We start from the raw sequence: 14350 nt of genomic DNA on the forward strand, positions 1-14350 counted from the left end.
AAAGCACATAAAATCATATTAAAATATATACAAGTATGTACTGTATTTACAGTACACGCGTTCGTAAATTTAGATTATTTTTTTTGTACTATATTAAAAACTAAAATTTATTTGTTTGTAAGCTTAAAATAGATTTTTATTAACCATATATTATTTAAAATGCTTTCCTAGTGATAAGTAGATTCGGAGACAGGTAAATTCGACTTACGTCATTTTCCTGGAACCAATTACCGACGTAAGGCGAGGTATACCTGTATTATATTACAGTACTTGTGGCCAGTGGCGTAGCGTGGGTGTCAGCCGCCCGGGGTGGAGGAAAATTTCACCTCCTCCTTATTTAGTAATCTCGATTTAAAAGACTAAAATTCAATTTCATCACAGAATAAGTAATGAAAAATTCTGTGCTAGCGTTGCCACCTTCTTAAAATCGCTGACCTGGACAGCAGGTGAGGTTTGTTCGAACAGAGGTTCCTGACGCATGCGTATATCATTTTGCAATGCGAAGAATAATTAGCAGTGCATGCCGGTTCTAAATCAGTTACAGTTAGTGACTAGGGAGACTTGGATAGGAGTAACGCAAGTGACATAGCTCTATTGGATATTGGAGGTGTATATGATTACAAATGAATCGCACAATCAAAGAAAAAAAAAACAAAAAACAAAAATAAAAAAAGGTCAACAGGTTGTGCACGATATCCCCGGACGGTGAGTCAATTCGCGGACTATCTGGATGGATGGTAACACTATTGCCGTGCTCATTTCAATCAGTCCGAGTCGTAGGTGGACGAAAATATGAAATAAAATGGTTCAAATTCTTACAAGATATTATTATTATTTATTGTGAAATTTTGCCGCCCCCTAAAAAGTGCCGCCCGGGGCGACCGCCCCTGCCGCCCCCCCTACGCTACGCTACTGCTGGTGGTTCAAAACTCCTTGACTTCTTCCAATGCGGCCCAGAGAAACAAAAAGGTTGGACACCTCTGGTCTAATACATTGCAAAGATTTATTATCAATTATTTTGTTACATTATATTAATTATTAACAAAACAGTGATTTAGCATATAATTGCTATTAATTTGCTGAAAATATGGTATTAAGTACTCATTTGAAATGATGATGAAAAAATTTATTTGAAATAAACATATTTTTACTTCAAATACTATTAATATAACATTATAATTTTTAAGATATGTTTAATTAATTACTTTTTTTTATGAAATTTTTCAGATTATGGTCATTGGTAAATTGTAATATTAAAGTGCCTTTTTTAGAAAGTCTTAACATAAAAATATCAGAAGCAATGAGTACTTTAGGAACACAATTAGATGCGAGTGAAGTTTTGGCAGCTGCATTAGAACAGATGGATGGCATTATTGCAGGTAAATTATGATATTAAGCCATTGATTTGATTTGAAAAAATTAATTTTTAATTAATTTGTTTAATGACTTTATGCATTATGATATTCTTTAAATCTTTTTCAAAAATATAGTTTTTTAAACAATTTTAGGTAATTGTTGTAAATTCATATTTTTTAACTGTTTGTATTGCAATGCTTTAGGTGTTTACTTTTTCATTTCATAAAAATTATTTTCTTTCACCAAAAGCAGAAAGGTTATCATCACTCATTAGAATATACTTTTTACAAAAAATATAATTTCTAAAAAATTATCTTTAGATAAACAAGTAAATATAAAACACTCTTTCTTAAACTGAAACGCGAAATCGGTTTAAGAAAGAGTGTTTTATATTTACTCGTTTATTTTATCTAAAGATAATTTTTTAGAAATTATATTTTTAGAAATTTCACCGATCCCATTGTTTTATATTTTTATTGATCAACAATTATAATACTTTTTACATTATGTATATATTCATTGAATGAAAAATATACTGTGCTCCAAAATATATTTAGTAAAGAAAGTACTGTACATGACAATTGATATTTATATACTAACTACACTATATAAAGCAGTTAGAATATAATATAAAAATATATAAGGAACTAAGTTGTCTTCATTTCCATCATGTCCAATCACCAGGAAAAAAAGCAGTCTTCCTTTGTAGAGATGACCTTTTATTAGAGGTTATGCTTCTGTAAAATTACGTAAAACATGACAGAAATTGAAAACAATTTAGTTTTTTTTATATGTTTTATATTGTGAAAATACCATTTACTTTTTTAATTGAAGTTAGAATGTAAATTTCAATTGTAGTAGTAATTAAAATGAAAGTATTTTTCTTCCTTAAATGTTTATTTATCGTTATACAGTATTAACAAAGATAGAAATTATTTTTTAAAGTAGGAAATTCAATTTTTTAAAATTTTGTTTTTAACTCTTACTAATATTAATAAAATGAATTATAGATTAATTTCCTGATGTAATAAGTCATGAACAAAATGCAAAACAAAGTGAAACCAAAATAAATAATTATGTAATTAAACATCAGTTTATAAAATACTGTATTTCCTCAATTCTAAGATGTACTAAAAGTTTGAAATTGAATTTTAAGATTTTTTTTTATGAAGGAAAAAGTTTAATTAACAAGAAATGAAAAAAAATGACAGAATTGTCATGAGACAGTGATGTTTGGTAGTTTTACTTCCATGCTCTTCTGTGTGTAAATTAACTATTCATTTTAATGCAGTATTATAATGTTGTCTTCAAGCTATTTTAGATGTTAAAAAGGAGTTAAGATTAAATGCTCTTTACCAGTACATTTAAATGATATAACTGTTGACCAGCAATAGCTAAAAATATCATACCACCACAGATCTGCTTGAAATGTCTTCTGATTGTTGTTTTTGAATGAAGATGTAAGGCATCATTGATTCCAAGATGCAACTCTATTTTGAAGAAGCAAAAATGCATTAAAAAATGTATCTTAAAATCAAAGAAATACAGTAATTTAAAAGAATATAAAATCACATTATGACATGCATTTTTTAAAAATTAAAAAATATATATTACAAAAATAATACATTAAAGAAAAGTAAATAAAATATAAATAATTTAAAATGTGCTTTCTCAATCCTAATTTGCACCTTTTTTCAGACTTTTCTGTGATTTAAAATTGGGATGCATGTTAGAATTGGTCACAGAGCCAACTTAATGCAGCTTCATTTGTATCATTTGCTTCTCACTTCACTTGGCAATTTACATGTATTACATTGTCAGTATAGATGTGGTATATATATCCCTTCCATTATGTTGTTTTGGCTTTGGAATTGCTTGGTTGTCTTTGAACTACAGCAAGCTGAGTGAATGATGTCTATAAGTGGATCACCTGTGAAGCTAAGTTTCAGTAGAAAGCTGCTCACTATACTGAAGAATATGTATACTGATATTTCAGTGTGATACTATGTATCTGGAAAATTTTATGTTTTTGCATACCATTGTGAAGTCTTGCTGTTAAAAATGTTGATTGTACATTAATTTTGACTGTGATTTTGTGTAGTCTGCAGATTTTTTGTACCTGAAAATGAAATATTATACTCTATAAATGAATATTATTGGAAACATAAACATTGTAAAGCACTGTAAACCTGACAGTAAACACATTTATTTATTTTGTTTTTAAAAATGCATTTATTAGCATGTTTACAGTTTATCATTGTTTATTGTCATTTATAACATAACTTTTTTTAGGTTTTGACATCTCAAAAGTCAAGTGTGCATTAGATTTGATGGCAAATATGATTCTATTAGAATAAAAAAAACAAAGCAAAAGTAAATAAGGGTATGTGTCATCCCTGGTATGTGTTAGGGAATTGGTTTCAAGATCTCTTAGATACTAAAATCTCCATCTCTCAAGCAGCCCCTTATATAAATTGGCATAGTATTTCATATAACCTATGCACATCAAATATACTGTAAATCATCTCTGGATTATTTATAAAATCTAATAAAATATGTAAATAGTTGTTAAACTGTGTTGTTTAGGGAATAATGACAAGAAAAAATTTGTACAATTCAGTACAAATGCAATAGTTTATTGTAGGTATAACTATATAGTACATGCCAGCAATGTACAGACAAGAATCTGTAAGGGCTGAAAAAACAATGTAACATTTTTGTTTTTTCAGTCCTTACAGATTCTTTCAGGTCATTAAACAAAAGCAGAAATACATAGAATAAAACACAGAATTTTTAAAATAAAAACAAATTCAAGTTTTTTTCTTGGAACTGTCTGGACATACTTTTTTGTTTTCAAATATTTTCATTTGTGGTTGGTTGAATCTGTTCTAAAGATATATATTTTACATTTATTTAACTTCAATATAAGGAGTCTTGTTTTTTTAATTATTTTGACTAATGGAGTTAGTTTATTAAGAATGACATTTTATCATTCATTGTAAATTTTAATTAATTAATATTTTATTGTTTATTAATAATTGGTACACTGAAAATGTTAATTATTAAAATATTATTTCTTTATTTAAACTAATTTTTAAAAATTAAATATAAAATCATATATAGTATTACTTAACATCTTTTGGAGATTTATATTTTGCACTTGTATATTAAAATTAATTGCTTATTCAGTTAATTTGAAAGAAATTTTTTTTTAAATTAGAGATATCATTAAACTCTTAAAAATTCTTCAAATAATGTTGTAGATTGTTATTACATTTCAACTTTTTTAACTGTTTTGCTGATTAATTACATTATTTACTAATTAATTAAAAATGTTTCAAGAATGAATTGTTATTGTCTTTAGCACAGTTATAATGTACATAGATACCAAAAGAAAGTTCTAAACAAAATTAAGATTGTCTGTTTTCTTTAATTACGAGGGCCATCCAGAAAGTAATGACCCATTGCACATTTCGGCTGCACAGTTTGTTCTCGGGCTACTATTCAAGGTCGAATAGTTTCCTTGTCGTTTTTTTCAGTGTTGTGTGAGTGCTAGTCGAAACAAGTTGTTATTGTGCATTCTGTGATTGTCAACAATAAACAATGTGATACAAAATCCTGCTGACTGTGAGGTCAGAGGCATTGTTCAATTTATGCATGCTCGAAAGTTGAAACCTGCAGAAATTTACCATTGACTAAAGGAAGTGTATGGTGATACAGTAATGAACAGAAAAAAATGTGAGAAAGTGACGTGAAATGTTTAACAATGGACGAACAAATGTGCATGATGAAACTCGACCTGGATGTCCATCACTCATCACAGATGATTTGAAGAATCAAGTGAAGAACAAAATCATGCAAGACAGATGCATAACCTTGGACGAATTACACATTTCTTTCCCTAACATTTTTTGTTCTTTGCTTGGTTAAATTGTTTTTGAATATCTTGGCTACAGCAAGATTTGTGCACAATGGGTTCCTCAGCAACTGGCCAGCATAGAACACAGAGAATGGGTGCAGCACTGACATTTTTGATGCGGTATCACGCAGATGGAAATGCCTTTCTTGATCAAATTGTTACTGGCGATGAGACTTAGTTACATCCGACTACAAGAAAAAATCTGGCAGTTAAAGTGGGGCAACACCATCCATGTCAATAATCAACAAATACATCATCAAGAGTTAGAACGACCAGTCCAATTTGCTGATACTGAACACCCTGCTTCTCTTAAGAAACTAAACTTCTTGCGACCTGATGATGCTGATATTCAAATCTTTACAGATGGATCTAAGACCAATTCTAATGTGGGCAGTAGCTATGTGGTCTACCGGGACAATGTGGACTGCCTCAGGGCAGTTCAAGCTTGGTGCCGGCTGCACAGCCTTTCAGGCTGAAATGTATGCAATCAAAATGGCCGTTGCCTGGTCTGACTCAAATTATACCAATACTAAAGTGTCCATCATCTCAGGCAGTCAATTTTCTATAGCTCTGCTCAATAGTCAAGCTTCTCACCCTATCTCAGCCAGTATCGACGACATCATTAACAACTCCAATAATATCTGTCATGTCAGCTGGACTCGTGCCCATCAGGGCACATTTGGTAATGAGAGGGCTGACATACTTGCAAAGACTGCCAGTGAAGACGACAATCTCCGGATCTGCTATAATAGCCCTACCATTAAAACCATCAAGAATATGCTTTGGAAAAACCTACTTCAGCAGTGGCAACATGATTGGAACACGCTTAACCATCCAATTGCTCACAAATTTATTCCCAATATTGAACTATTTCTCTCAAACAATTGGTACAAACCATGTCATCGTATGTCTCAATTTTTAACAAATCATGGCAGGTTCCAGTCTTACCTGGCCAGATTTATTGGAGCTGCAAACTCTGATTGTCCTCTTTGTGGTGTGGACGACAGCTCGGATCATTATATCTTCAACTGTCCTATGTTGGATCATGAAAGGCACTTCCTGCGGTCCTCCATGGAGGCGCACGGATACCGCTGGCCCAATGAATCCCATGGTATCCTGGATAATAAAGACGCCTATGAGACCCTCACAAGGCTCATCAGTGCATACTTTCATCGCACCACTGTTCCTGGATACAAATAACCTTTCTCATTAACTGTGTTGTATTGTCTTCTTTTTATTGCTTCAGGTACTATTACTTTGTAACACACTGTTTTTTTTTTTTACTGGATTTTATATTATTGTTTATGTATTTTAATTTTCTCAAATAAGTCATTGTAAATTTAGTTAATTGCTATTGTATTATGTTTTCTACTGAAATATTGTATTATACTTTGTCTGCATTATTATTCTATAATGTATTGTATTTTGTTATTTACATTCTGTATATTGTGATTCTCTGCTTTATAATATTTTAATGCATATGTTTTCTGTATCATACAACTTATTTTATCCCCATTTTTTGTATATACTACAAATGTAATGTTACTGTAGCCTCTAATGTTAATGATCTGTAATAATGCCAATATGTTCTTGTCTGCACCAGGTTATATGTATATGACACCAAATATGTACTGTAACTCAGTATTTTATTAATAAAATGAATCTGAATCTGGCGATGAGACATGGGTGTTTCACTTCACCCCAGAGACCAAGTGCCAATCACTTGAGTGACATCATCCCTCATCACCCAAAAAACTGCAAAAATTCAAACAAACTCTATCAGCACGAAAACTCATGGCAAAGATTTTTTGGGATCGTAATGGTGTTCTCTTGGTGGATTTCATGCCAAAAGGCACTACAATCAATGCAGATCGATATTGTGACACCCTAAGAAAACTATGGCAAGCAATCCAAAATCATAGGCGTGGAATGCTTTCTCGCAGTATTGTGATTTTTTACGATAATGCCTGCTCTCACACTGCTGCTGCTGCAACCACAGGCTTGCTGGATCAATTTGGATGGGAAATTTTTGATCATCCACCCTATAGTCCGGACCTTGCTCCTTGTGATTTTAGCCTTTTCTTGAAGCTCAGAGTTCCTGGGCAGGAAATGTTTTGGAAGTGATGACGAGGTGAAGAATGCAGTAAACAACTGGCTTAATGGACTGACGGTAGCCTACTATGACAGGCATTCTAAAGCTCATGGACAGATATGACAAATGCTTAAATAATGACAGTGATTATGTAGAGAAATAAAGTAAACTTGAATTTTGTAAGTGACACATTTTTGTTAATAAAATATATTTATTTCATTTATAAAAATCAAATGGGTTGTTACTTTCTGAATGACCCTCGTAGATTACAGAGTAAAATTAAGCAAATTCTATAAAAAAATGAGAATATTTAATAAGTAAAGTTTGGACAAAAATGTCTTAACACAAAGATTAATATATATTCATTTTCCTCATTATCATGTATTTTAAAACTTGACTTTTTAACTGTATTATTTGATGCAAACTTTTTACTGTATTTGATATTTATTTGTCATAGGATACATACTGTGTGTGGCGGGCGAATAATTGTAACTAGCGCTACATCTGAAAATATTAATAATTGTAACTAGCGCTACCAGGTGGCGCTGGCGCGACGGTTATATAAACATGTGCAGGCCATCCGCCATATTCTTTTTTCCGACTTGTCAACTACTCTGTGGATGCGTGTTACTCTCATGTACCAACATGTGGATTCTAACCAACCGTACGGATAGTGCAGAACGAGATTACTATGTACATTATGTGAATAAAGCGAATGGTGAGATATATGACTACAGGTTCTATATATATTCTCAGCGAACACATAATCAGGTGGTGCGATGAACGCCACACTGTGCAATTATTAAATTAGCTTTGTTACAACAGTGAACCCAATAAATAATTTGACAGTTCATTTGGCATTACTAATTGAATCAGGTTTATCTAAATATATAAAATTACTTGTCCTGACTGACTGACTGATTGATTCATCATCGCCCAGAGCAAACTCTGAACCTAAAGAGGTGAAATTTGGTACACAGGGTGCATCATGAAAATGCACACTAAGAAGGGATTTTTGGAAATTTTCCCCATGGGGGAGAGGAGAGGATTAAGGCTTAACCTGAAGAATGGCTTCTACTGTACTATTTTAGATGCAATTTTTTTTGTTTTCAGCTATGCTTAGTCTTCATTGAGTATTTAGGTGTATTAAATTGATAACATTTTAGACATTGTTATAAATATTTTTGTATATTTCAATTTTTTAACCAAATGTTCAAACCATTTTAAATTTGAATTTGTTATCACATATTGGTTTGATTATAGAACGATTGTAAACATTATAGAAAATTGATCAAATTGAAAATAGTTTGTTTGATTCTCAGCAATTCTCATCATTCTCAGCAGTAGGTGTTACATAACAATTACTATGGTTGTTTAAATACTGAATATAAATGGTGTTTGCTTGCAAAATTTTTGCGGGTGAAGTCATGAGTAATGGCTATTATATATATATATATATATATATATATATATATATATACACACACACACACACACACACCATGCTGGGACATAAGCATAAGTCATCTGAGAGCCATGGAGGTTCTCAGTCAGTGCTGTGAGTGACTGGCGTGGTTATATGGTTATATCTAAATTAATTTTAGTTAATAGCTCTAGAAACAAAGATTGGACAGGACTGGGTAGCATAACTGACAATGCATCTACATAGCAAGCAGAAGTTTTGGGTTCATTCTCCATTTTAGACCAATCGAAAAGATTGGTCCAAGATTCTAAAAGAAAATTTTAGAATAATCAAAAAACAACGTACAATGAACCTGTTTCCGGTGTGCTTCTCTGTAAACGAAGTATTACTAGCGCTTTTAAAAGCGCTAGTAATACTTCGTTTACAGAGAAGCACACCGGAAACAGGTTCATTGTACGTTGTTTTTTTGATTATTCTATCCCGGTGTAGTGCAGTGCCGATTTAATTAAATTTTAGAATATTTTAAATTTAAATTAAAAATTAAATTTATTATTAGATGGTGGCTTAATCACCTACCTTTAGTCAAATTGCTTTAAATTTAATTATTAAATTAGCATAAATATTTTAAATATGATAGCCAGACCTTTGACTTTCTAGAATAAATATAAAATTAGCCTTGTTACAACTTGATAAATAATCTGATCTGTTACAGCTTTTCTGTTATCTGCTTTTCACCTATAAAAACGATACACTTCAGTTAGTAGCCAGTATGCAGCTGCCTACAAACAGTACTGTCTATTTGAACCAGTCGAAAAGTTTTGTTTAAAATTGGTTTTAGCAGCTGTGGAATTTTTGCCAAATGTGCATGTGATCATTTCACTTTCTTGTATGCTGTTAAAAGATTTGTTGAAATCAGGTCTCTGAAAGACAAAAAGAAAAAGTTACTGAGACTATCTACTGAATGTGATGATTGAATGTTAGTTTGCCATTCTTTAATATTGAGATTTAAAACATCAATGGATTTGAGAAAGGTCTGGCAGGAAGAAATGTATTGATGCTTATATGAGTATTTTGTATTGTAGACTACAAAAAGGCCTGAATAGATAAAAGGCTACAAGAAAATACCACCTGAATGAACAGCAGTATCTCAGAAGACTTGCTTGGATAAAGGCACAAAAAAACGGTATTGTTGAAGAATGGAAAAATGTAATTTTCAGTGATGAAGCAACTGCATAAATATTTCTGTTCCTAAAGGAAATAATTACGTATGTTGCTGGATTGATAAAAGATGGTAATGGTATAGGACACAACATTATCCTGTATTTGTCGGTGGTTGTTGACTGTCTGAAAATTGTTGCTGGTACAATGAATGTATGTTTTGGAATATGTGGATGTTTTGGAATTCCAAATGTTTTCACCTGCACAAGACATGGGTTTATAAAATTTTATCTTCCAGGATGATAATGCTCCTTGTCATTGGTTAAAGTTGACAACATATTGGTTTATATGAAAGGAAATAAAAATATTTTAGTGGCCTTTGCAGTCATCAGACATTAATCTTACTGAAAGTCTTTGGGTGAATTTTAAAATAAAAGATCCATCAACAAAACACATTTAAAAGAGCAATTGATTGAGGCTATAATTGCCATATGTCATTATAATGGAAATAATGCTGTTAGCAAGCTTCTGAGTTGCAGAAATTCATTAATAATAATAAAAATAATGATTATCAATTAATACTGCACTACAATAAGAATATGACTACTTATAGATAAATGCTTCATGAAACTTTATCAGAATAGCTTTAAGCTAGGTACGAATTCTGTAGTCTTCATATCATTTTGATGCAGAGTGTGGTAGCATTTTAAGTATTATGCTTGATTTTCAGATTACTGGTACAGAAGTTTTGACCACTACTGTAAACCTTTTAATTAATACAAAGATTATTTATTAATTATATTCCTAATAATAATCAATTCTTGTATACAAATTAATATTTTGTAAAATGAATGCTGAATATGTTTATATGAAAATTTAAAAGTTGAATTTATTTTCTTTATGAACTCACTAGCAGACCCCGCCACGTGTTGTTGTGGCTCAAAATGTATCTATTATAAATTTATAACACTTCCCCGTGGGGGGGAATTTTTCGAAAAATTTCTTCTTAGTGTACATTCTGTTGACGTACCCTATTAAAACGCAATGAAAAACGCAAAAAACCGCATCTAAAATAGTATAAATAGAAGCAGAGTTCTTTACGGTAAGCCTTAATCCTAACCATCTCCCTTCAGTGGGGGGAATTTCGACACGTATATTATATAAAAACATGTGCGTATTCGAATGCAGCATTGTGTCAAAATTTCAAAGAAATTGGTAGGAACAAACGAACATTACATTTTTATTTATATAGATAGATAGAAGATGATCTGCTTTAGTTCATTTTCACAGAAAAGCATAATGCCTCACAGAAAAGCAAACTTAGGGCGTCGTACTCGTAGCGCCATCTGTTGGACATAAAAGCCTTAACCTAGATTATATATTTTAATTTATATGAATGTTTAACGGAATAATATACAGCCTATGTCCACCCTGAGGTTCCATTCTAAATATTGGTGAAAGAATTTTTGAAATCGGATGAGTAGTTTCGGAGATTACATGCTGCAAACAAACTTACATACATACTTACAAACATTACCTCTTTATAATATTAGTATAGATAAAGAAAACATTAATAGAAATATTAATATTAAATATTAAACATTAATAGAAATATTTAATTAATATATTTTTAGGAACCAAATTAGAATTCCATGATGGTGTAAATGATAATCACTCTTGTACATTCCGAACAAAACTGCACGAAAATCATTCCAGAACAGTCAATAATTTGCTTAAGGAGTTGCGAGATGCTGTCGAAATTTATATGGGAAATGATGCTAATGACAATAGAGCTATGAAAGAAGAAATTGATCCAGACACCAGATATTTCTTATTACGCTGGCTACAACATTCACTACCTCCTGAATATACAAAACAGGTAAAAATTTATATAGACGTAAGGAATGATTAAGTTCTATAAGATTATTAATATAAATTTAAAAATTTTATTCTTCAATTTTGCAAGTTTTTGTTTTGATTCCAAAAGTAATTTATTTGTTATTTTGAAATAACTGGCTAAAGTTTATAAGCATGTAAACATATAAATAAAGTAAACCATTATATATTTTTTAAAAATTTTCTTGAATTACAAGAAATAAAATTATGCATCAGTAAAATTTATTTTACATTTGTTGTCTTTTTTATGTAAAATTATCTTTATACAAATAATAATGTTATGTAATTTCAAACAAGATCTTTACATAGTCTGCCATGAAAAACCAATGAAGTAATAATGATTCTAATTTATCTTACAAGAGTGAATATTAGTTATTAATCAAATTCATATCTTAATTATTAAAATTTACTAATTAAATTAATTTTTTACTAAGTAATTATAATATTTATTTATTGGTAGTAATGGAATATTAATTAATTTATCATTTAATAATATTATTAACAAAAATTATTGTAAAAGTATGAGCCTCCAATAAATATTTTAATTAATGTAATTAATACATCATTTGAGACTAATCTCATAAAGTTTTATAGTGTTAAAATTGATTTGTAAAAGTTTTATTATTGTGTTATTTACAGACTATATACAAAATAATTAATCAAAAATTGCATAAAAATTCTGTTAGATACATGAATGTGAGGATTTTATTTTTTAGAACAAATACTACAGAGAGTTTATAGTCAGGAAAAAATTAGTTTTCTAGACTTCTGTTAAAATTTTTATCTGTAGAAGTTGAAAATTAATTATTGAAAGTTAAGAAAGATTTTTACTTTCCCAGCTGTTATATGTAACAGAGGGAAAGAAAGCATAGTGATTAATCAAAAAATGACCCCAAGATTTTTTATTTTTGGACTTTGGACTTTGAAATGTTGAGAAATGCAAAAAAATTTTGGGTTTTTCTGTATGTATGTATATTTTGATGTGTGTGTGGAGGGGATAATTTTGTTTTCCCACCTTGAAGCTTAATAACTCCTGTGCTTTTTGTCAAATATTTTTGAAATTTTGCAGGAAGATTTGCATTTTATGGGATTGATGCTATTAAATTTTGATGGCTAAAGGTTAAGAGGATGGAGAAATAGAGGGGAGTCATGTATCATATCTTGAGTGGGTTGGACTTAATGAAGATTTTACTCATTATTATCATTTACAAGTTTTTATGAAACTCATTTCTACCTTCAAAATCAAGCTTTCTGCCTTTTTATAATAATTATTAATAGTATAAAAACTTTTTAATAAAATTTCATAACAGATGATGCCACACAATTTTTAACTCTTGCTGGGAAAGTTCTGTAACTCACTGGCTTTTTTACTGACATTTAATAATCATTCCAGTCTAGGAGGTTTCACTATATTTTTCTTGATCTGTTGTTTGTACAGTTTGTTTTTATATATTTTTTTTAATTGTTATTTCTATTATAGTTGAACATCTTTAATACTATGCTTTCAAGATATGATCTAAGTGAGATTGTGAAGTTTCTAGATGACAGATTTGCAATAATTTTTTTAAGTTTATTGGTATTTTCAATTAAATAGCCACTATTTTAAATGTAAATTTAGATAACAGTATGTAAGAAATAATTCAGAAATATGTTCAGAAATGTGCAAATGTAAATATTTAATATAATATCAAAATTTAATTACTGTATTTTTAATAAATAAAAATGGTGTGGTGATGATTGTTACTTCTTTTTTTCCATTAAGCATTTGTATAATTTTTGCATTTGTTCTTTCAGAATTTACAAACTAAATTATTACAGTAAAAAATTATTATAACCCAACAATTAATGTTTCAACTAGCTTCAAAATGATAAACTAGTATTAACTAGTTTGAACAAAAATGAATATTATAAATATTAAAGTTTTTAGGATTAATATATGATATCGATACATCTTAAAATGTATTTAGCTGAAAGTCGTCAAAAAAAAATACAATTTTGAAATAAGTCTTGAATTTACTATCCACTGCTTACTCAGCAAATAAATAATTGCATCAAAACATCTGAATTTTTTGCTGATTTGAATTTAAAATTTGCTTCAGAAAGAACCAATTTGTTTAAAACATAGTTATATTCAAGTTTTATATTGATAGAAATATACACATGTCAAAAACTTAAAGGATGAACACCCAAGTCACTTGGTAACAAGCTGCCAAAACACTGAGAGTTCTGTATTGCAGTTCAAGGTGAACATATTCCATGCTGACAGGTTTCTCTGCCTAAGTATTGATATGCACTTTGTCCATTCTCCACCTATATCCAATTGCTGTATGTATTTTTTTTTTTACCAAGACTTACTTTTATTGCTTTGATTTGTAAAATCTTACAAGTTGTTGTGTATTACCCTGTGTTAGACTCAAATGATGTATCATTTGAGTCTAACACAGAGTTCTTTCCGTATTTGTCTGTATTCACCTACAATTCCTTTTATTCATGTACAAATGGCTTG

At 30.1% G+C, this 14350-nt stretch overlaps 1 protein-coding gene across 2 annotated transcripts in view; it reads left to right on the forward strand.

Moving 5' to 3' along the window:
* LOC111632947 (liprin-beta-1-like) overlaps nucleotides 1-14350 on the forward strand; it is a 49845-nt gene that overhangs the window by 12135 nt on the left and 23360 nt on the right. The window contains exons 2-4 of one of the 2 annotated variants that reach the window (XM_023377466.1): nucleotides 1228-1379; nucleotides 11583-11827; nucleotides 13325-13502. In XM_023377466.1, the coding sequence (XP_023233234.1) occupies nucleotides 1301-1379; nucleotides 11583-11827; nucleotides 13325-13438 (438 nt within the window). In that variant the 5' untranslated portion in view covers nucleotides 1228-1300 and the 3' untranslated portion in view covers nucleotides 13439-13502. Of the gene's footprint in view, nucleotides 1-1227; nucleotides 1380-11582; nucleotides 11828-13324; nucleotides 13503-14350 lie in introns of those variants that run through there. The other variant, XM_023377467.1, reaches the window with a different exon arrangement.

Source organism: Centruroides sculpturatus, unplaced genomic scaffold (genome assembly GCF_000671375.1).
Source record: "Centruroides sculpturatus isolate CEXI.00-Female unplaced genomic scaffold, Cexi_2.0 scaffold624, whole genome shotgun sequence".
NCBI lineage: Eukaryota > Metazoa > Arthropoda > Arachnida > Scorpiones > Buthidae > Centruroides > Centruroides sculpturatus.